This window comes from Ornithodoros turicata, chromosome 6 (genome assembly GCF_037126465.1).
Source record: "Ornithodoros turicata isolate Travis chromosome 6, ASM3712646v1, whole genome shotgun sequence".
In the NCBI taxonomy this organism is placed as follows: Eukaryota; Metazoa; Arthropoda; class Arachnida; order Ixodida; family Argasidae; genus Ornithodoros; species Ornithodoros turicata.
This window is the reverse complement of record NC_088206.1, coordinates 66,605,229-66,629,674: the sequence shown is the minus strand read 5'-3', so window position 1 is coordinate 66,629,674 and position 24,446 is coordinate 66,605,229. Positions and strand designations below refer to the sequence as shown.

Sequence of the window (24,446 nt, the reverse complement as noted above, 5' to 3'; positions counted from 1 at the left end):
CGGCGCTGCTGACGCAATATTTTCTTCTCTTTTACTTTCTGCAATTAAAAACGTATCAACATCCACATGTATTTTTAGACCGCTTTCGCGCATTCAAATAACGGCAATATTATTTAAACAGACCAAGAAAACCAATTTGATGTTGTTTTCGCCAAAATTACTGCACTTTCGTACCTCTCTCGTGTAATGGCATTTTGTACACCTTGTTGCCATGGTTACAGCGTCTGAGCATCGATTTTCTCGAGTGGGTGGCAAGCATGGGCGGTGCATTCATTCGCTCCCGGTGGAGATTCCAGTGCAGGGGATGGTTATCTCAGCACTGAATCATCGGCTAGCCAAGGGAGTTGGGGATCTATTGCGCCAGGACGTTGCTGGCAACGAAGCTAAGCCGGGCCATTAACTTTGCATACGTGTTCCATTTCTTTTTTATGAGAGCTAAAAAAAGAAGAAGTTAGAACACGTCACTTCCAACAAGCACACGCTTAAACTCACAGTGAAAGAGGACTATACAGAAAAACTTAGTTATTTTAGGAACCAGTTGTCGTCCTGAGAGCAGGAGCAGATTTATACCCCGATGCTGTAGGCTCGATCGATATTTACTCAGCTTTCTCAAACAGACGATAGAATCCATGCATGTAAGTGATTGCGTTGTTGTAAAGTGTGTATGTACAGTTCGTTAGACGAAGAAATGGCCTATACAATATTCAAATGTAAAAGTCTTAACTATAATGGTGAAACTATATCTTTCTTTGTCTTCATATGCAGGATCAAATCACATTTTTAGCAGAAGAGGTCCACATCAATCGAAATGAGCAGATTTGTTTGCTCACGTTCAACAGATTCCTTTGAGCGCCTTTTATGTACTCTATATTGCCTTCAAAACAAATGTGATGTTGATTGGCAAAATTCCGTCGCTTACAAAACAAATTTTGTCCTTTTACTCCTGAGTGTGTCGTCTGCTTCTCTTTGAACATCCATCTCTCACACGAGACCATACAATCTCACTCCCATCGTCAACCTCCATGTAGCATAAAACGCTGTCGGTATACCTAAACCAACCGGTATAGATGCCACCAGGAAAGGTCACACGAACGCTATATCACTCAACGGCTGTCGTAATGCCAAGCATGCATCTCTCAGCTTTCCATACTCCTCTTGTTACCATGGCAACCTTCCGCATGAAAACCCTCCCGTTCTTCCTTACATCATTTGGAGGCGATTTTTCTCAGGGCACTTCACTCTCGCCCAGCTCACACACAATACCTCATTCACCCTCCCCACATCACGGATTACCTCCTCTCCCTCGAGCATGACTTCTAAGCGACACGCGGGAACCTCACAGCGTCTTTGTACGCCGATTAAAGAGCAAGAAAAGCTCCTTCACGCATGGCGTACTGCAGCTGTCGGGGTACCAACGAACTTTTCCCGAGATACTTGAATGGCACCACGAAGGTGTTTTTTTGTCCGATGGACTTCATTCTTGAAAGGTGAAAGGAAGTGCAGGTTCCCCGGTCAGTGCAGTGCGAGAGGAAAGCAGACGAAGATGTTGGCCAATGAGAGCGTTGAAAGCGCTGCGCGCAGTTTCGAACGCCGATTTGGGGGCTGCTGATTGGCTGGCGTCAGGTGCATGTCGTCTTTTAGTTAGTTCATGGAGCGTTTCGGGGGGGCGACTGTTAGCGTTGATGCGTGGCGCAATCCGAAGTGAATTGTGGGAGGAAATTAAAAGGATGGGATTTTTATCTGGGGAATGGGGTTAGGGGAGAATTGCTGACGCAAGGTGAGGGAGGTGGAGGGAATGAGATGGAATTCGGTTTGCGGTGTGGGTCGCATAGGGGGAAAAAGGAGAATGGTGTTGCAGACAAAATGCTGGCTTCTCACGAGCGCACGGAGCATAATACTGAGGAGAGAAAGAAAGAGCAAAAGGAATAGCATATGCACAGCCATAAGCTATGTCACAGCATTGTATACCTACGCCACCTACGCTTGATCGTTAGCGAATGCAGACGACACACGGGACAACACGGTGGCACCCGATTAGAGCCTGCACGCGCCGTCTGACTTTTTCTTCGTGCGGGTGCGGCAACATTGGTTGTACAATATCTGTGACGTCAGCAATTCGCGAAAAATCAGTGGCGGTGTGTACGTGCCCCCTGGAACCTGAAGGTCACCTGTGGAAATTGTGCGCTCTTTAGTCATAGGTTGTCATGATATTTCCCAGATGCCATCATATGAACCGCTGAACATCTGCACAGTCCGCAGTGACTGTCTCCAGCAAAAGAGGTGAGGGGGTTGCATGTTTTGCCCCCCCCCCCACCGGAAAAAATTCTGGGAACGCTCATGGTGGCCAGCATTATATGCTGGGCACCGGTGCTACCTCAGAAAATGAGATGTTTGTGAACACCGTAATCATATAACCAGCCCCTGAAGGCATGTCCTCTGAGGCTCTGACGGGCCGGAAGTGTTTAGTGTTGGGCTAAAGCGTTCTCAAGCAGTGGCGTAGCCAGACCTCAAAGGTAGGGGGGGCTCGATACGAAAACTCCCCCCCCCCCGCTAATCCTGTATCGACAACACACACATACTTGTGCACACTGCAAACTGAGGATTAAAAAAGGGAACGAAAATAGTTGATTTAGACGTTCACAGTACGATTACATGTATAGGCTGTCATGACCAATGAAGTGGTGTCACGAGATTGGAAGTATTTTGAAAAGCTCATACTTTGAAAACCATTCAAGAGTGCTTCTTAGATAGACGCCATGAACTGCAAGAACTTTCGCGATAGTCACACTGGTCCCCCCCCCCCTCCATATATTATGTTCTCGAATTTGCACGATTTGTGTGGGTCGCTCCGTGGCAGGTAGGGGGGGCTCGAGCCCCCCCTAGCCCCCCTGTGGCTACGCCACTGTTCTCAAGATCTCGCAGTACGGGTGTTCTCGAAATCAAATGAAAATGGGTTTCATTCACTAGCGTTAGGTCAGCACTGCATCTCGGTATATCCCTCCATATACCAGTTTTGAAAATCATGTGGTTATGGCACCATATTCTATAGAAAGACATCACACCCAGAATATTGCTTTCTCTGAATGGAATGCTGAATCTCAACTCCCGTCTGACCACTTTTCGTGCTATCCGAAGACATTGTCGAGCCCGTTGAAGGCTACAGTTTCGCGTGTCTTTCAAACCTGGTGGACGATCCCCGCCATGATCAGCACGTTGTGCAGAGGATCGCGGAGTCTCATTTTCGCTCCGTTACGCTATGTACTGACATCGAAGTGGAAGACCATCCCAACAACACCGAATGTCCTCTGGATGTCTGAGGGATATCCATCGGACGTATGAATTCGTTAGGACATTATCCTTACATCCGGAGGATATCCGGTGTTGTTGGGGCAGTCACAGCACGGACGCGACACCCCCATAGTCTGTAATGCATGTCATCAAGTAGGGAAGCTACCCATAGAGGCCATCCCTTTTGCATCGACGGAAACTCCATTTCTCATATACGGAACAGCAACGCTCTCACAGGGAAATCGCTCTTTGTACGTAAAAAATGCATTTCGCGCACAAGGGGCATATGTATCGCCAACGGTAGGATGGTACAGCTCCGGTCAACCTTAATAATAACACTGGAAAAAAATTTCGGTCTCATTCCCCAGCGCGATAACAGCCACCCTTGGGGCACTGGGGGAATGTCAAATGAACGAAATCCTTGCGTTAAACTAACAGAATAATTTTGTTAAATTAAGATTTCCTCACGGCCCCAAGCGTTACTGTAACCGCGTTCGGGAATGAGACATTTTTTCCAGTGTTATTATTAAGGTTGACCGGAGCTGTACGAGGCACAATGCTCGGCCACATGGGCATCGTTGTATTGTTCACTGATCAGAGTAATCACAAGGATAGTGAGCCAATCTTCCTTATAGGGACCATAAATAAATAGGGACCATGTAGAGATCCCCGCAAAATATAAGTTCCCGGTGAAGAATGGGACTCAAGGAAGATTTTTTTCTGTAATATACCCGAATTTTGCCATATTGCATAAAAAAAAAAGAGCATCGAGCGAACGGCCAACTGCCCCCTACAAGCGGCCTGACGTCACTTACATCATTCGCTATCTCCAAGGTTGCACCAAGCCAGTGCGCCAGCGCCGCAGACTTGTACACGCGTCACCGAAAACAAAATGAACCAAATACGTTACTCGTTATTCAAAAGCGAAAAGGAACGCGCATAGGACGTTGCAAACAGCCAAATTTAGAAAATATTTTTTATCTTCATCAGTTTAGTCAGCAAGATTATCCACACTGAAATTTAATTTCAGTAGCGGTAAGTGCTCCAAGGGCCTAACGGGCATTTTTGCGTGGTTTCTCGAGCGCATATCAGCAGCGACACTGTATACAGGCACTCAGCAGAAGCGCTCGAAGTAAGGGACATCTTCGTTGGACGCATATTCTGCAGGACAGAAGACACACGTGTCGGACGATCCTGTCTAAATGGCAAACAGACAATGCGTCTATCAGACTCTTCTAACCCAGTCAGCAGAGAAGACACTGGTGCGAAGCACTATGCTTCATTTCGCCGTCAACCAGTAGGTGCATGTAGGCATAATCGGTAGAGCCAAAAAATATATGTGCTTACCTTTAAGCGCTTCTTTGAATAGACGTCTACCCGAGGAACGTCATCATGACGTTGGTAGACAGACTGAAACCGAAACACATCGGCAGGGGAGGGCTGGGTTCCGCGAATGGACACTTGTTCGCCGCTTCCTATTCAGAGAAAAGTAGGAACGAAGGTCACGTCCCTTTCAGGGAGCATCGTAATCCTCTCAAGACCGTGGCTCCCGGGCGCGACCTTGTTTCCCCCTAGCTTCGAGCGTAGTTCAACTCAACCAAATTGGTGGCGCTGTCGAACACCATGACGCCATTTGTTTACACACAGGGAGAGGTCTATTCCCTTCATACTTACTTAGAACCCCCGTGTCGGGGAACAAGTCAAAAGACGACACAACACACAGGCACAGACTGACGAGCAAGGATTTATTATTGCCAAACCTGTTTTATATCCTGAACCAACAACGCCCTCTTCCGCAAGGTTCCCAATCACACCCACAGCATGTCTAGTGGCTTTATCTTTATAAAAGCTCAAGACTTATCTTGCGTCCCTCCTGTTCGAATCTTCCAAAAACTTCTCGACTGGAGCAGTTATCAGAACTGAAGGCACACTAACGCACTTGGACCCCGCATTTTTTGTATACTTAAAGCTTCACGATATAATAAAGCACCGCCCTTATTACTCTTACATAAAATTTTTGTCTCATGGAATTTAGCAACACAACCTTGGCAACTTTTTAAATGTTCAACCAAGTTTCCATACCCCCTGCTAACCGAATAACGATGTTCCTTTAACCGAACATTAATGCACCGGGATGTTTGCCCAATATATTCACGCCCGCAACTAAACGGTATGCGATAAACAACCCCAACTGTACAGTCCACAAACTGATTTTCATGACTTATAGAGCACCGAGGTATCTGCTCCTGATTTACCTTCCTATTAAGACGTTTTTTTTAACGAAAGACTACTTCAACACTGTACTTGCCGAACAGCCCAATTTGTAACCATTGCTTATATTTATATATTTATTGCTTATGCACTTATACAGGGTGTCCCACAAAACGTGTCATTGAATTATAATAAAAAAACTACACCACCTAGAGTCATGCGGTCAATGGCATTTGTTCTTACTGGGTTTTTGCCACCTCCTCATGTGAATGTCGTGTAACGTAAGTTTAATTATGTAAATTTTTGCGAGCTTAAGTCGGAAATTTGCCTAGTAAAGGTCACGTTTTTACCCCACCAATGTGAAGAGCGTGTCTAATTTAGTTAAATTAATGATAATTGACAGTGATATTCAGGAGCTGTCCCATCGGAAAAAATAGCCGAACATCATGCTCTACGGAGGTCGCACAGAATAGCGCACGATGAATTTTTCAGCGCAATCTTTGTCAGTCCGACGAAAGGAGGTTGGAAACCCAGCCCTCCCCGACATCACAGAAAGAGATAAAACAGGCACGGCTTATCACGTCCGACTTTCGCTGGGATAATGCTTTCCCTCTCCCAATTTTTGGAACTGTTACTTTTTCTATATCGCTCTGTGGGCTGGCTTCGGAACCTCCTTTCGTCGCACTGAAAGCGATTGCGCTCAAAAAGTGATCGCGCGCTATGGTCCGGTGCTCCGAAAAGCATGATATTCGGCTATTTTTTCCGATGGGATAGCTCGTGAATATCACTGTGAATTATCGTGAATTTGAGTGAATTCGGCACGCTCTTCATTTTGGTGGAGTAAAAAAGTGGCCTTTACTTGGCAAATTTCCGAGTTTAGTTCGCAAATATTTACATAATTAAACTTGGAGTACATGTACGTGTGTGTTTCACATTAAAACTGAAAAACTTATGTCCAAGAGTGCGCGTGGTTATTGGTTAATGAAACTGTCGCGGGCCGTGGACAACGACGGAGATGGTCACGCGTCTGGAGCACCAGTATCAGTTACACCGGGAGGGGGGAGCACTGCTCCAGGCGCGTGGCCCTCTTCGTCGTTGTCCACGGCCCGCTACAATAATGCAGAGGAGATGGTGCTCCCCTACATGAGCCCCGACCGGCGATGACGCTGATATGCCACGGACAGGCGATGACAGTGGTCTATCTCCAAGGCCGCGCCGGAGGAACTGTGGCCGGCGCTCCAGGCGCGTGATCATCTTCGTCGTTGTCCACGGCCCGCTACAAAACAAATAAAATTAGCATTAAAATTGCACGATATGATCCTATTCACTTGTTTTGATATCCTTACTTCTAAGCACAAAAAATGTAACCCAAAAATTCTAACACGATAATTTGTCTTTCAGATTGCCTATTTATTTGGAGCGTGCCAAAAGCCGAGTAGAAGCAATCTGGACAACGTGAAGGTGGCGTTGAAGACGTCGTCGAAGAACGAGATGCAAGCACGTTGGTTGTGGCATTCAAGGACGGATGAAGAAGAAGATGGCCCGTCATGCATTCATTATGCCCGCCATACATTCATTTACTGTGCGCTGAAATCCTCGTAAAGTGGTCTCTTCTTGCATGTTGACGCCTGGTCCATATGAGAATACAGCTGCTTAGTGCCTCGGCGGGAGTTCAGCGAAGTCTATGCTGCAGTTCGGAAGACTCGACCGTGTCGGGCTCACGTCGCAAGTGATCTGCATAGGCTAGTATACCTTATGTGCTTCGAAAGTTCCTTGAAGTTGCGCAGACAAGGACTACTAGATCCGTCGAGCAGTGTATGTAAGTCCACTGCACAGTGTGGAATGACGCTACCTAGCATCCATCCTGGTGTTGTTATATTCCAGCTGGGGGTAAGTCTCCCTGGGCACTCGGTTGCCCTGCGACGTAAAACCACGGAGGTGGCCACCAAGAGATAAATCTCAAGGAATATGTGGTATCATCCCAGTAGTGTACTCATGGACGGTTTCGTTGGGGAATTTGTTCCCGATGTGGTTCACTTGTACCCTTGTTTTGACGCCGCTGAAGATTTTGAAGCCTTGTTGTAGCCGCTGAGGACTTGCTGTGAATAGTATCATGTATCGATATTGTCACCATCGATTTCCTCCTCTACGAACGACTACTATGACATGCTCTGTTTACTGAAGCTGGTGTAGGCAACTTGGATCATATTTTCCGATTTTGGAAAAAACGGGGTTGCCAGCTCGATACCTCAGAGATGTATATGACGAGGCAAAAGCCGTTGTAGTGCAGACAAGATAGACTCTGGCACCCTGGTTTGACGCTATCATCAGCGTTGAAGCTGTCGAAGAGACTTGCTGAGAACAGTGTCCGGGTCGTACCCATACCGTCGTCGTCGATTTCTTTTTAGCAATACTTGCTTGCTGTTCTCCCAGCTATGCCCAAACAGCTGACTCTGTTTTCCGATGCTAGTGGTTACGGCATGCACCATATTTTCCGAGTTCGTAGAACTGGGGCTGCTATATAGCTCTGTTAACGCTGGGGCGGCATAGTAGAGGGGATGTTATAGTTTCTGGTATCCCGATCTGACACCAGAACAGTGTTGAAGCTGCCGAAAAAGTGCCGCGAACAGTATCAGGGCACGTCTATACTGCTGCCAAAGGTTCTCATTTTCTTTTTAGCCGTACTTGTGCGCTGTTCTCTCAGCTACTTCTCTTTACAGCCAGGCCTGTTTCCTGAAGCTCATCTAGGCGGTGTGCACCATATTTTCCGAGTTTGTAGAAACGGGAGTTGCTCGATCAGGTACCTCTGATACGTATGATGAAAACATTGCAGAGTGGAACCCTGACTTGACGCCGGAACAGTAATGAGGTCGCCAAAGACTTCCTGCTGACAGTATCAGTTCGTATCCATTCTATCGCCATAGATTTCTTTTTAGCAGTATTTACGCGTTGTTCTCTCAACTACCCCTGTACAACTGGCTCTATCTACTCAAGACGATGTTGACGGTGTGTCTTGTTAACTTGTGGCAGAAGTCTCTGAAATGCTCCGTGCTCTTTGTTGTGGATTGAAGTATGTTCCATATGCGGCTGCTTCTGTGGTAGATCTGTCTTCAAAATAATGGCAGCGGTGAAGGCAGGATGGCTCGTGAGAGCCAGAGCCTGCAATTAGTCCCCGGAGACGGAGACCTCCGGGGTCCAGGAGCGCCGCGTGGAGGCTGCAGGTTGGACTTTCGCCCCCTTGACTGCCTTGTGGAAGATGGGAGGGTGATAAGATGGAAGAGATGATTACACGAAAGGATGATACGACCACAAGGCAGACATCAAGCGAGCGACTAGCGGATGTAGAAGCCCGCGACGTCCCAGATACGCGCAGCTGTAATGTCGTCTGCCTTGACCAGTAAGCGCTGCGTAAAGCCGGCGGCTGCCATTCGGTCCAGGAGGAAGACGTCGGTGACTAAACGACGTATCCTCCACTCGACGTCTTCGTTGGGAGGCTCGCACAGAAGCAGGCAACGGGTGATCCTGCATACGTCCATGTAGCCGAGCTTCTTGGGGTAGCTGTGCAGGACTTTGGCGATCAGTTGGAGGCAGCCTTCGGTGATGTCAGGGCTCGGGCTCCCGACGTGCTTCGTCAGGAGGGCTACGAGTTCTTCCATGCAGCCCTCCGTCTTGGAGAAGCGGCGCAGGTTCTTACGGACTTGCGGAAAGACGTCCGCGGCGCCCCTCTCCAGGTTCCAGGCGATGGCCTCGAGGATTGCGAGCAAGACGCTCGGGTCGATCGGCTTGCGGCGAAAAATGCGCGAGAACAGCCCCATTGTCTAACAGAGTCAGAGTTAGGAGAAACTATAGCGGTTTTTAGGGTTGAGTCGTACCCCGTACCTCATCATCGTTTCTTGCGTGACTGTCACTCACTGTTTTCAATGCTTGGAGTCCCTGCAGTGCGCGGGATGGTTTATTTTGAAATCGTAGACATATGAGGTATGTAGATTACATAGATGAACGTGACGGTATGAACCGCCACCTGACTGAAGGGGAGTGAACGACGACGATGTTCATACGGCGACCCACAAGGAAAGCTCAAAATCACGTTTTCTTCTTCTTCTCCTTTTTTTATTATAAAAGCGACACTGTTGTTCTCGCATGTTCCCTTATCACTGCTTCGTTGTGGTACGTACACACACACACACACACACACACGTGTGTATACATACATATACATATGTGTACGTGTGTATATATATATATATATATATATACACATACATATAGATGGAGCTCCTCTACACGAGTCCCGAACGGCGACGATGATATGCCACGGACAGGCGATGACAGCGGTCTATCTCCAAGGCTGCGCCGGAGGAACTGCGGCCGGTGCTCCACGTAGAACGAGGATTTTCCACAGTTTCGCATGTTATGACTGCACAGTGAAGTTAGGTATCAGGCACATCTTTCCAGTACCTCATCCTCATGTTTGTGAACCGGAACACACGATATCACTGATCAGCAAGATTGCTTCCATGTCCCAATAACTAAAAAAAAAAAGTTATTCCTCACAATTACTAGTGCATGCATCGATGTTGTTGTGATGTTAGGAACCTCTCCGCACCTTGTCTTTGTGCTTTTTCGGTGCTGGGCAATGCCAACCTCCCCTAACGCTGCTGGGCTATCCAGTACACTTAACGGTCCTTCTTTCTCTTCTTCTTCTCTTTTTTTATTGATAGAATTAAAGATTATGGAATGGGGTTGCCAAGCCATTCCAGGAGTGGGAATTGATCACAGCTTTCCATTCCGAGGAACTGACAGAAAAAAAAATTCACGAATCTCCATTCCACGGAATGGAATGAAATGGGTGGCGCCTATTCCGCAACCCTGCTAGGGTTAATTAAACACCGCGTGAAGACAGAAATTGAGGAGACTGTAGAACATCCGGACCCCCGTCTAGATCCGCGTCTTGTCTGGTCACATCATTGCAAATATCGACGCGCACGTGACCATATAAAGGTGTCCGCGCCCAAACTGTTTGTAAACAACGCTATTATTGTTTCTGCGCGTTGTTTTGTAGCTTCTATCGACCTCTGTGATTGATCATACGTTTATACGGCAAGTTGCCAATGAACGATATTACGAAGGGCTTCTCAAAGAGGGGCAAGTGGTTAAAGGCGTTTTTTGTTCACTTAACCGTTCAGTTCCCGGCGGATGTCAGTTTTTTTTATGTGACTTTTTGTATTTTGATGCCGCCGCACTTTTCCTGGTAGGGTTTTTCTACGTGTGCATTGGACGTTTTTGCTGTTAATTACACATTGGTTCTTACGAAATGCTAAATATCGATAAAAGGAATATAGAAGAGCATACCGATAGGGCAGCAATGTTACACGGGCAGTCGTGAACGTTGTTTCATGGAAATATTTGTCAAGATCAACAAGCTTCACACGCAGCCCTATTGAAGAGGAGCAAAATTAATGAAGACGTCATGTGGATCATTGACTTATCGATTGTTAGTGCGTATGTCATTGCCAATCTACCATTCGGAAAGATTCATGTCACTAAATCACCGTCTCATTACACCGACGAGACAGTCTGTTCAAGGTGAACACATTGTAGGAAGACACCCAAGAAAGAGCTATGAGAAATGAGGCAATAACACGGGTTTGCACCGGGCTGTAGTGGTATGCGACACCAGTCACACCCTGACACCGTCCTGCATTTTCGCATGGTGTACGGGAATGGGTATGCCTATACAGGATGTAATGGGAAAATGCATGATTACGCTGCATACATCCAATCTGTGTGTCACGCCACCTGGGTATATTTATATAGCTTTCCTTCCACTCTTCCTCTCTATAAACAGTTTGCCGAAGAAGGAAGGGCACACCATATAGGTACAACCACTACCGTACAAAACGATTTTCATATCGGGAGTGTAAGATGTACTGTGAAACTGAATGAGATGCAGACGCATCGCTATCGTTGAGTGGTGGCCTGTAGCCCGCGGCGCGAGATTCCATCGCCTTTGCTGGTTAGCATCCCCGGCGATCTGACGTACCCAATAAAGCTCTCACAGTTTGGTGGAGATGCGCCTGATCTTCGCCTTTACTCCTAATCTTCTACCCTGGAGCTTCGCTCGCGCAGGATAGTGCCTACAATGTCGCCACCGCCTTCCGCAGTCGGTGACCACCCGACACCTTCGGGCGACTCTGCTGGGCCTTCATCACCATTCCTCAGGCCCCGGGACCCACCGTCCTTTTCGGGAACTGACTCTCTCGATATCTACGAATGGCTCAATACCTACTATCGGGTCAGTCGGCACAACAAGTGGGATGATGCCACAAAACTTAACAACGTCGTGTTCTACATAACCGACTTAGCGGAGACGTGGTTTCTGAACCATGAAGCGGATTTTACCAACTGGATGGCTTTCTCCGCTGGCATTTGCGAACTCTTCGACCGCGCTGCCTATCGCAAAGCCGATGCCGAACACAAGCTTTCGCATCGAACGCAGGGTCCGGACGAAACATATACTTCGTACATCGAGGATGTCATCTCTCCTTGCGCCAAAATCGACACTAACATGCCCGAAGCTGATAACACTGATCACCATACCCTTTGCTGGCTCTCTACCCTCAAAGACCCCTGCAGACGTCTTGGGCGCTGGATACTGCGGCTGCAAGAATTTGACATCACCATTAAGTTTAAGTGCAGTCGCTTGTACTCGGACGCTGATGCCCCGTCCCGTTGTCCTCTGCCACTATCCACACCGCCTGCAGCACCCGACATTCTCCCGGACAACGCAGATGAGTCGCTGTCTCCCCCCTGCTGACCCCTAACCACGTATGTACGACCCAACATTCCTCCGTGCGGAGCAAATGAAGGATGCCTCTTCCTCCCGCATCATCTCCCACTTGGACGGCAACCGTCCTTTCTCGGACCATGCCGTCATCCGCAAGAGCAAGAACTTCACACTTCTTGAAGGCGTTCTGTACAAGCGGAATTTCTGCCCCGACGGCAGTCGATTCCTATTAGTCGTCCCAAAAAGTATTCGTCAGCAAGTTCTCCGTAGCCTTCACGACCATGCTACGTCCGGTCACCTCAGGTTTTATAAGACGTACGAGAAGGTTCGAAGTCGGTATTTTTGGCCTCGCCTATACACTTCCGTCAACCGCTACGTCAATGCATGCATCACATGCCAGCGTCGCAGACCCTCCCCTCCACCGCCAGATAGGTTCCTTCATCCCCTCCCGCCTCCCGACCAACCTTTTGAGCGAGTAGGCATCGATCTTCTCGGCCCACTACCCGTCACCCCCTCTGGCAACCGTTGGGTCCTCGTGGCAATTGACCATGCCTCCCGGTACGTGGAATCGGCTGCTTTGCCGTCCGGCACATCTGAAGAAATTGCGCGCTTCTTTATACTCAACATCCTTCTCCGTCATGGCGCGCCACGTGTTATTGCCAGCGATCGCGGACGTTCCTTTCTGGCCACGCGGCTTCAAGACGTCTTCTGCGCCACCTCCGTGGTCCACAAACCAACGTCGGCGTATCATCCCCAAACAAATGGTCTCACAGAACGATTTAATCACACCCTTGCTGATATGCTTGTCTGCTACGTGTCCGCTGCCCATACTGTGGTGTCGCGCAGAGCCGATAGCGCTCGAGTGTAAGAAGCACCATGATGATCGCTATCAATAAAGGATTCTGGAATGAGATGTCTGGCTGAGCGGACACAAGACATACCAACTGGGATGCCAATCTACCTTACGTCACCGTCGCCTACAATTCTGCTGTGCAAGCAACAACTGGATTTAGCCCTTTTCGGCTCGTTTACGGCCGCGACCCTGTTTCCAAACAGACACCCTGTTCCCGTACACCGCGGACACAGACCACAATAGCACTCTCGCCGACGCTGTCACACGTGCAGAACAATGCCGACAGCTAGACCGTTATCGAACGTTCGACTGCCAGGCCCAAGCTAAACGGAGATATGACGAACGTCACAAGCACGTTGAATTCCGTCTGTGCGATGAAGTGTGGTTGTGGGCACCAATCCGTAAACCAGGGCTCTCCGAAAAACTTATCTGCCGCTACCTGGGCCCATACCGATTCCTATGTCGTGTTTCGGAAGTCAACTACACTGTGGGACCTATCAATCCACCACCCGACCGTCGCCATTGGGGCACTGAGACCGTCCCTATCCCACGTCTCAAGCCCTGCATCGCCCCTGACGTCAGTTCGGACCTTCGCCAGGATGGCTCCGTCTCAGGCCCGGGGAAGATGTGAGACTGAATGAGATGCAGACGCATCGCTATCGTTGAGTGGTGGCCTGTAGCCCGCGGCGCGAGATTCGATCGCTGGTCAGCATCCCTGGCGATCAGACCGACTCAATAAAGCTCTCACAGTTCCACTATACGAAGCAGTGATAAGGGAACATGCGAGAACAACAGCGTCCGCTTTTATGATAAAATAAATAAATAAGTAAATAAATAAAAAAAAAGGAGGAGAGGAAAACGTGATTTTTTGCGCTTTCCTTGTGGATCGCCGTATGAACACCGTCGTTGTTCACTCCCCTTCCGTCAGGTGGCGGTTCATGCCGTCACCGTTTCTCTCTGTAGTCTCCATGCTTCATGTTGTGTCCACGATTTCAAATAAACCATCCCGCGCACTGCGCAGAAAGCGACGGGCTGTCGTTTATTCTTTTGTGGTATATTCGTAATACGTCTTCTTTTAATCTATATTTTACAAGCCGGGTCTCCAAGCGTTGAAATCAGTGAGTGACAGTCACGCAAGAAACGATGATGAGGTACGGGGTATTTCGACCATAAAAACCGCTTTCTCCTAACTCTGACTCTGTTGCACAATGGGGCTGTTCTCGCGAATTTTTCGCTGCAAACCGATCGACCCGAGCGTCTTGCTCGCTATCCTCGAGGCCATCGCCTGGAACTTGGAGAGGGGCGCCGCGGACGTCTTTCCGCAAGTCCGTAAGAACCTGCGCCGCTTCTCCAAGTCGGAGGGCTGCATGGAAGAACTCGTAGCCCTCCTGACGAAGCACGTCGGGAGTCCGAGCCCTGGCATCACCGAAGGCTGCCTTGAACTCATCGCCAAAGTCCTACGCAGCTACCACAAGAAGCTCGGCTACATGGACATCTGCAGGATCACCCGTTGCCTGCTTCTCTGCGAGCCTCCCAACGAAGACGTCGAGTGGAGGATTCGTCGATTAGTCACCGACGTTTTCCTCCTGGACCGAATGGCAGCCGCCGGCTTTGCGCAGCGCCTACTGTTCAGGGCAGACGACATCACAGCTGCGCGTATCTGGGACGTCGCGGGCTTCTACATCCGCTAGCCGCTCGCTTGATGTCTGCCTTGTGGTCGTATCATCCTTTCGTGTAATCATCTCTCCATCTTATCACCCTCTCATCTTCCACAAGGCAGTCAAGGGGGCAAAAGTCCAACCTGCAGCCTCCACGCGGCGCTCCTGGACCCCGGAGGTCTCCGTCTCCGGGGACTAATTGCAGGCTCTGGCTCTCACGAGCCATCCTTCCTTCACCGCTGCCATTATTTTGAAGACAGATCTACCACAGCAGCAGGCGCGTAAGTACTGCTAAAAAGAAATCTATGGCGATAGTATGGATACGACCTGATACTGTCAACAGCAAGTCTTCGGCAACCTCATTACTGTTCCGGCGTCAAATCAGGGTTCCACTCTGCAATGTTTTCATCATACGTATCAGAGGTACCTGATCGAGCAACTCCCGTTTCTAGAAACTTGGAAAATATGGTGCACACCGCCTAGATGAGCTTCAGGAAACAGGCCTGGCTGTAAAGAGAAGTAGCTTAGAGAACAGCGCACAAGTACGGCTAAAAAAAGAAAAGAAAAGGAGAACCTTTGGCAGCAGTATAGACGTGCCCTGATACTGTTCGCGGCACTTTTTCGGCAGCTTCAACACTGTTCTGGCGTCAGATCGGGATACCTGAATCGATAACGTCCTCGCTACAATGCCAATTTCATCATACGTCCCGGCGTTAATAGAGCTAGCAGCCCCAGTTCTACAAACTCGGAAAATATGGTCCATGCCGCAACCACTAGCATCGGCAAATAGAGTCAGCTGTTTAGGCATAGCTGGGAGAACAGCAAGTAAGTATTGTAAGTATTGAAAAGAAATCGACGACGACGGTATGGATACGACCCGGACACTGTTGTCAGCAAGTCTCTTCGACAGCTTCAACGCTGATGATAATAGCGTCAAACCAGGGTGCCAGAGTTTATATTGTCTGCACTACAATTGCTTTTGCCTCGTCATATACATCTCTAAGGTATCTGAGCTGGCAACCCCGTTTTTTGCAAAATCGGAAAATATGATCCAAGCTGCCTACACCAGCTTCAGTAAACAGAGCATGTCATAGTAGTCGTTCGTAGAGGAGGAAATCGGTGGCGACAATATAGATACATGATACTATTCACAGCAAGTCCTCAGCGGTTGCACACCTCCCTCAGAAAAATCCTGGATCCAGCAGTGCCAGAACCTGTCGCATTGCGTTCGCCCGGCACGCTACCGTCTAATGACTGGTATGTCATACTGCATATCCGGTACCTCTTTGCAGATGATAATGGTTCCTGTGTGGGATTCCACCCGCAGAGGAAGACCGCAGTAGTTTGACTCAGAAGACGCCTTCCTGTTGTGTCTGTCGGCAAATTGCAACCGATGTTCGTACGCTGCCGCGTAGGTGACGTCCATGAATCGAAGCCCTGTTGGTAGCCATGACAACATAACGCCACCAGTACAAGCATAACATTTACTTCATCACAAAAGTGATTAGGAGCAGACACAAAATGTCCCTTAAGATGACCTTGCTATAGCATATATCTGCTCCCGTACCGAAGCAGCAGTGAGCACACGCAGTATTGAAGCGAGACCATTTGCTTAACCAATGAATTTCTGAACTTCGCACAGTAAAATGTGAGCATGTAACTCATGGTATTAGTACCAATGAACGTACATTAATTAATTAGATAAATAGTATAAATTAAGAACGTTTACTTCTGTGTCGTCTGCCCCGTAGAAAATGATGCTTTCGCTACTGTGGTGGCTGCAGTGCCTTTTCTTCCAGGGGCAAACATTTTAAATTCATTCGTTTGGAAGTGCCCTAGTTTGAGTAAAAATGACAACGGAAAGCGGAAGAGAATGACACATTATATTTCGGCACGAGTTAAATTCCACGGGTCAGCTCTGTAATACGAATCTGAAGACGTCTGTGATTGGCTTATTTGGACGCATGATTCCTCCGAGTCACATCGTAATGCGCCTACATGCTTCAAACTGTTCCTTGTATACACTGATCATGTTGCGCAAACACACATGTCGGGAACGACACAACAAGAGCACATTTACATGATTTTAATAAAACCATGTAAAATAGTCGCGTTAACAAGACATGTGAATTCAATTTCCCGTCAGCCTGGCGCCCGCCATCTTCTTCCGTACTCTATCCTCAACGTGCGGTCTACATTATCGGTTGGCGGAGATAGACCCCTGTGACTGTAGCTCTTATGTCGTCTCGGGGTACAAGTTTAACGGAAACATGTACACCACAATGACGTCACGAGGCGTAGGCAAAGGAGGCCCAAAGAAGGCATTACCGGTACGGCTACTGTACTCGAACACGTCATGTGGCGACAGTGGCGCTTGTGAATGACACTTTAAAGTCGCCCCCCGATGTTTGTAAACACATGAAAGAGGGTGCGCCCGAGGCGCTTCCTGTTCGTAGAACCTCAGACGCGTGTCCATGTTGGCGAGGTTGGGGGAAATGGGCTCATTACTTCCGGGTATATGTCACAGTCCAGGATCTCGTGCAGAATATAACAGCGCCATCGCTTCCTTTTTTTTTTTTTTTTTCGACGTAATTGCGACGCGATATTATATGTCCCTCCACAGCATAATTATCTTGCCAGGGGCTATAGTATAGAGCAACGACAAACAGAGTCAGGAGAAGACACAAAGAAGACCCGAAGGAACACTAACAGCTTTTCGTCTGGGGATGCTGTGCGAAGGCGTGGTAACGCGTTTTTTGTCCCACAGGGCGTTCTTTGTTAAGCCACGAAGCGAGACGCTGATGACCGGGGAGCAAACCGCTATCGTGGCCTTCGTCAGGACAATCAACTCCCCTTGTTGTTTCAAAAAAAAAAAAAAAAGAATGAAAGAAAGAAAGAAGAATGTCGGAAAAAGAAGGTATCCGAGAAAGGTCGCCCAAAAACACAGCCAGACGGCCAAAGGACCGTGGCAGACGACGCGCGACGTCGGCGACAGTATCCCTGGTGGCTTCCCTGTTGTGGGGGGCAACTATTTAAATGTAAAAAAAAAAGAAAAGAAATCAAACAGAGAGCGAAAAAAAAAAGGACGAGCGTATAGTCTGCAACATTGTCCTGTGTCCCTTGTGGCGGCTTTGTTGTTCGAAACTCTATTCTGTTGCTTTGAGGTTACACTGATGATCGACTGCAAATTACATGCAGGTGCCACATTGAAAGTTTCATCCAGCGGTCCGTCATAGTTTTTCGGGGTAAATGAAAAATAAAAAGAAAAGGAACAAGAACAGCACACGCACACACACACAAAAGAAACAAAACATCAAACAAACAATCAACAAGAAAAAAGAAACAAACGGCATGATCACATGCACTTTCGGTTTCTGTATTAAGAGAAAATAACCCGTAATCAGCAAATTCTAATCATAATAATTGTGAGAAATCAGCAAGTTCTGGATCGTTGGATCGTTGACTTGAATGTTTGGCAGAAACAACAAGAAGCAGTCATGTGACAGCATTTTTTAGCTTTTGCTTAGGCCCCGCATATTGTTTTTCTTATTTTTGTGTAACTGCGTCTGCTACAAAGGACGGAGTGTCGTCTGCAGAGAATTCACTTTACGGATGGATCATACCTCATGCTGAAATGCACTTATCAAAGAGATGTATCCAAAGTACAAGGCAGAAGACAGAGATACAACTAATTTTCTGATGCTAACGAAAACCCATTTTCCTTCCAAATAAAGGTACGCGAACAAACTTTGTTTTAAAAGGCGTCCGCTATCACAGTAGCGCAGTCTAGACTCCACGTCTGCCATATAACAGTAATCTTTCTGCAGCGCTTCGTATCGGGATTTTCATATTTCGGGACAGAAATGATTGCGTATCTTGGCATATCTTCAACCTTCAACTTTTACTTTACTTTACCTTTAGATGTTGATTTGCTCCTTATGACGACGGCTATATCTCTGAAACATGCATCTGTTCTCAAAGCCTCGACGACAATGTATACATTTTTTTGCAAAAATTTTCAAGAACAACGTTGCCGGTTTACCACAGCCAAGCGATAGGTGTTGTCACGTGAAGTTGCGTCCGTCGCCACGCCGCTCGCATTCTCGAAACAGAAGCCGAAATCTCTTTCCCTCCATTATCTTTTCGTCTGCAACAATCAACTGGTATTTCCCATATTATGTAGTGACTCACACGAATGATATTGTCGCCAAATATTCGTCAGGTAAATCCCTATCCCAGTTTATCGCTCTCATTTCTCTTTCGCAACCTCCTGTAACCTGTGCTCGTGCAGGAAGTTACCCATCCCATGTGTTTCCCCGCTCCCCCCCCCAAAAAAAAAACACACACACACACGCATTGTTTTTCTCACGAAACTTCACCACCTTCCCCCTTTCTCACTGCACATAAATGCGTATACACGCGTGACAAAGCATCTGACGAGAGTCACACGGGGTGCACGCGCATTCCGCGGGGTGTTCGAGAGTGAAGGTAGCAGCTATTCCAAAGCTTTGAAAATAATCTCCTATTCGTTATGGAGTGTGCGCGGGTTTTTGGTGTTGTCCTGCTGGTCAGCGTGGCAGCTCAAGCTGGTGAGTTGGGCAGTGCATTATGATTCTTTTTCGGTGTTATAGAATATATATATATATTTTATGATCTCGCAAGCCAACTGCCTTTAAAGGTGCAATAATAGTGCAAAAGTTTCTCCTCGCAGAAGGAAAGTTGCAGCTACCTTGACACTAGCCCAAAAGGAAAGGGAATCATTCCATTTCCATCTCCTTCATAAGAAGGCTTGCAATGCGGAGCTGGCCGTCATTGGTACACTCAAACGATTCCACCAATCATCACGGGTGATCGTTTGAAGAGACCGATCCGAGGCATATCCGCATTGTCCCGCTTCTTTCAGAACGTGAGGGAAAGCCTAAAGTGCCGTTTCTCTCGCTGGGACGACGCAACGAATGAATACCCGTTCTTTTTTGTGATCGTGCCCATCCCGATATTTTTTATATCGCAATCAATCAATCGATCGTTGTGATCGTGTCAAGGCAACGCCATCTTTCATTCTCGAGGGGAAAGTTTTGCGTGTTAATGTTCCTATAAAATATATGTTTACGGCGCATACATTATTATTATATTTGAAATATTGTGAAGGCATTTTATATATATCGTACTGCTTTGTGCATGGAGATGGATGATAAATGTGATTTCACTGTTGCTCTCCACATTTCAAAAGTACCTTTAAACTGTGCATTGAAACTGTGCATTTCGTATGTAAAATGTTAACATTTCCACAAAGCACAAGACGACTTTGCTCACTGCATACTCTTTGGGCATATAGCGATTGTCAACGAAATCTACGTTAGAAAAATATTCACTGTGGACACGTTGTTGGCTCGGCTGCCAGTGTTGCTTGGGGTAATATGGAAACCGCGGCAAGCAAGCAAGAAAAAAGAAAAAAAAATCTTGAATTGAATGAAAATCCTGTACCAAACTTTTACGTCAGTAACGAAAACGAAGGTCACAAATAGTCCGTGACTGTGTTTTTGTCGGAGGATATCCTTATGCTGACAGACTCTTGTTTCTTTGTTTCTGCGATGAATATCGGCAATGAAAAAAAAAAAAAAATCTCGTTCCGGTTGAACAGATGCAGTTTTTCCCCCTTGCAACGGGTGCCCTATGAGACGAGTGGTATTTGCGGCGCCATCTCTTGAGACCCATCCAAAGCTCATGCAGAGAAGTTCCAATAGGGTCGAAATAGATGGCGCGTCAATACACTCCTCCCTAAAGCCCCTAAAGTCCCTTCCGGTTCCTTCGTCTCCTCCTTCTGCCTTGCGACGACGTTGTTGTTAGTAACAGAGAGAGGGAGATAAATCTTCCTAGACAACAGCAAATTTATTTTAATGATGAATGTGGAGTTTCATCGCCAGGGGTGACACTCTACCTCATTGCTGGGTTTCCTCGTTTGCGAGCCCTTGTTGAAAAAGTCCAAGAGTAGACTGTTCCAAAACCTGGCTACGAACATTCAGTTGAATGTGTTTTCGTAATACAGTAAAAATCAATAGCACCTACCCTTTCGAAAATAGCAATTAAAAAAACAATAGCAATGTAAAATAATAGCAACCGAACGCAGCACAATACTGCATAGGTAAGGCGGGGCTGCGTCATAGGTAAGGTCAGTCTTCACACAAGGGCGTGTATATAGGTGTGTCACATAGGGCGACAATATTAGCGAGGCTATAAGCTCTATTTCATTCGTCATGCTGTCTATCGGTGGCCTCCATCCAAAATATTTTCGCAGTGCGGTGTATATTGTCCCTGCGGGACCAAATTAACAAAATCCAAATTAACACAAATAACACATTAACAAAAGCACTTCGACAAAGCAGCCTCGGACGGACGATTCCGATCGTAACCTGTGACGTCGACAGGTCCTCGCACGTCCTACGTCGAGAGTCACGTGATCGGCCCTGCCAGTGAAACAGGTGACGTCACGACCGTGGCCCTCTTTTCATTCTCTCTTTATTTTACGCGCTCTCCGAAGGGTGAGGGATTTTGGAAAGGTGTAAGGAACGGAGACCACACGCACGCGCAGCAAGTCACCTGCACTCGCTAATATAGCAAAACCGTGAGGGCCACCTCAATGCAAATTTAAAGGGGTTGTGAGACGCATAGTTGCAGTTAATTGGATCGCGCATGCATTCTACTGCACGGCAGACTATTGACGAAACGAGAGTTACTCTTCCACGCATCGTTGTTGGCGAGACACAGCTAGGAACGTGAACACATCTTCACGCCGAGCTCTGGCGTAGGAGGAGCAACAGCCCCGACAATTCCTATTGGTTCTAATAAGCGCGTGACCTCCCCCACGGCCGTCACACCACAGTCGGATGAGTTTATTATTTTTTTCTACGGTTGTATTACCCCGCTTTTCTCTAAAACTCGGAATAGAGAACATAAAAGTAATATGCGTGCGAACTAGTGTATACCCCACGTTGGGTACATATCCCCGATCTTGGGGGAAAAAACAAACGAACAGAATAGAAAACGTAGAGTACGCGACAAGACTACAGGTTCAACTCGATGCAAATAACCCTACCAAGTGCAGGAACGTCCTTTAAAGCTCTGCATCTTCTTCATCAGAATCATACATACATAATCTTGTTGTGTTCCAGCCGCTCAATGCCCAGGTGTAGAAATCGTCCCGCGCAGCGGGTGGGGTGCCAAGAAAGCCACGAGCGTGAAGCGCATGCCCAATCCTGTCGCCAGATATGTTTTCATCCACCATACGACGGGCGCTGGATGCAACAGCAAGGCCAGCTGCAGCAGACTGGTACGAGGATATCAGTCTTTCCACATGGGAAAAGGTACGGTGCACTCTGAAGCTCTTTCGTGGCCGTGGTCTGTGAGCTTGCATGGTTTCCGTCTCTGCCGTCTCTACCGAGACAAGCCATCTTCAGCCGCATAGGCAGCCACTGGTAGCCAGTGAAAGCTTACGTTTGAAATCGTCTGCGGCGATAAGCTGAAGCAGACGAGATCGCGAGCAGGCCTTGTGTATCTATAGTCGTGTTTAACATAAGAAGGAAAAGAAATGTAGTCCGTCAACTACATATGCCGTTGGAGATCAGGAGACGGAATAGCGCGCCAGGAGAAATACTGCAGCGCCACCACGCGCCATCAGTAGTGGAGCGCAATTTCTGGCATTACATTATCTGGCGCAGGGAGAGAGCGTGAACCCCCCTGTGTCCAGCCATCTTATCTGCGGCGCAGTAATATTTTGAGAGCTGGCGGACAGGTGGCGTAGCCTGGGAAAAAAAAGGGCCTGCTTATTTCCTCCTCTCACTTAGCTACGGCCACCGAAAGCACTGTCGTGATTGGCGGGCCCCTAATGACTACGTCACGTGGCTTAAGCGATCAGGCTTTGTTAATCTGGGTGGCGTTGTGCAAGACCATAAACTACGTCACACTGACGCATTGGCTCTGATAGTTTCGAGATCGCATAAGGTAGAGCCGCCTTGTTGCCTCTTGGTGTGCTGCATGATTGACGGCTGCAACGAGTAACTAATTACGGGCTTGTCTTGGCTATTGTTTTTTATAGGATGGAGCGATATAGGCTACAACTTCCTGATTGGCGGAGACGGCCGAGTGTATACCGGACGTAGCTGGGGCGTCGTGGGAGCACACACAGTCGGCTACAATAGCAATGGGGTTGCCTTCTCGTTCATCGGAGACTATTCTGGGAGAGCACCCGACGCGAAAATGTTAAACACCGCCAAGAAATTGCTTGCTTGTGGTGTGTCAAAGGTAAGAAAACGCACTGAGTACCACGCAATCGCAAACCGTTCTCAAAGTTATTGGTAGCATTGACACGGAAAACATTGCCATGGTACGACGGAACAGTCCTTGTTACAATATCCTGGTGCAATGGCGTAACATGAGGCGCAATCATACCTTTGGTACTGCATTTGGGAAAGTGAAGTTCTCGGAAAAACCCTCCTTTTTTTTTCTGACTACGTTACTTTTCGGGGAGACCCGTCAAAAAAAGAAAAAGTTCATTCGAAATGATGTTTATGACGCTGGCTCAAGCAAGGGGGAAAAATATTGTGGTTCTTTAATTGCTTAGCACGTTGTTTGTACGCAGGGTCATATCAGCAAGAACTACAGCTTGCACGGACACCGAGATGCCAACCCAACGTCGTGCCCCGGCAACAGGCTCTACAATATCATTAAGACTTGGCCAAGATTCAGAGGGAGTCTACGGAAGGGATAGATAAAGTTACAAAGCCATTGCTAAAATGGCTCATATGTAATGAAACAGGTAGGAAGGCACACAGGCATCACAGGCCGTCGGGCTATCATCGGGGAGTGGGCGAGGAACGGTCCGACATCGTCGGCTCCCGGCGCTCCCGGTGTCGGTTCATACGACACTTTGCAACAGGGTAGCGCAAAATTAAGGTAGCGCCCCGATGATGTCCCGACGGACATCCTATTCACTCCCCCCACTGCCGGTATTTAAAATATACATATACATAATTTAAATAATCACAACATGTTCACAGTGAAAAGTTTTGTTGATGACACTGAAACAACTGTGAACTTCGCGTGTATCAACAAGATGCCTTTTCTTACATTGGGGTGCTTGCAATGGGAGCTTGTTATTGATATGGATATCTGAAGTTTTTTTACACAAAAACAGCACAACATACCACATTGTACTTCTTGTAAGCAAACATCACGGCGAGATATAGGTTCATATAGGGAAGTGCGGGGTGGATTCTGAAAGATGAACGTAGCTTGACGGGTCAGGATTACACTGTTCAAAAAAAAAAAAAAAAAGAAAAGCACCACACCAGACAACACACACTACTTTTGAGCACTGGCCAATAGACTTGCCGTTGTCAGCACAGCATGGCATGCCTCGGTCTGCTTGAAAAATACCACCATCACTGAAAGAAAGGCTCTGAAGCAGAAATCTTGCGGTCGACCCTTCATCGATACCCTCGATCAGACCATTGATTTCTCTCCGCATGGCCTGTAATATGACCATTAGAAATAAATTGGCATTATGCGTCATATCACGCGGACGGATTAATGCAGAATAGTTTATTCACTAACGAATTTGATTTTCTTTTAGCTTTAATATTTCACACAACCA

At 47.5% G+C, this 24,446-nt stretch overlaps 1 protein-coding gene and 2 long non-coding RNA genes across 4 annotated transcripts; 2 read left to right on the top strand and 1 right to left on the bottom strand.

The window, feature by feature from the left end:
• Window positions 1-6,325: 6,325 nt before the first annotated feature.
• On the bottom strand, window positions 6,326-18,897 carry LOC135397090 (uncharacterized). Of its 2 annotated transcripts, XR_010423587.1 has the most exons (5): window positions 18,713-18,897; window positions 16,080-16,234; window positions 10,852-10,936; window positions 9,763-9,916; window positions 6,326-6,775 (listed from the first exon to the last, which is right to left on the bottom strand). It is a non-coding gene; the product is annotated as an uncharacterized LOC135397090 (long non-coding RNA). The 2 variants fall into 2 exon arrangements; XR_010423588.1 differs by lacking the exon at window positions 16,080-16,234.
• Window positions 6,992-8,395, top strand: LOC135397091 (uncharacterized). The gene is made up of 2 exons (XR_010423589.1): window positions 6,992-7,318; window positions 7,384-8,395. It is a non-coding gene; the product is annotated as an uncharacterized LOC135397091 (long non-coding RNA).
• A 311-nt stretch (window positions 18,898-19,208) lies between the features above and the next one.
• On the top strand, window positions 19,209-24,148 carry LOC135397089 (peptidoglycan-recognition protein SC2-like). Its single transcript, XM_064628426.1, has 4 exons — window positions 19,209-19,386; window positions 21,967-22,158; window positions 22,890-23,095; window positions 23,433-24,148. The coding sequence occupies exons 1-4, from the start codon at window positions 19,329-19,331 to the stop codon at window positions 23,559-23,561; spliced, it is 585 nt and encodes a 194-aa protein (XP_064484496.1). The 5' UTR covers window positions 19,209-19,328; the 3' UTR covers window positions 23,562-24,148.
• The last annotated feature ends 298 nt before the right edge of the window (window positions 24,149-24,446 follow it).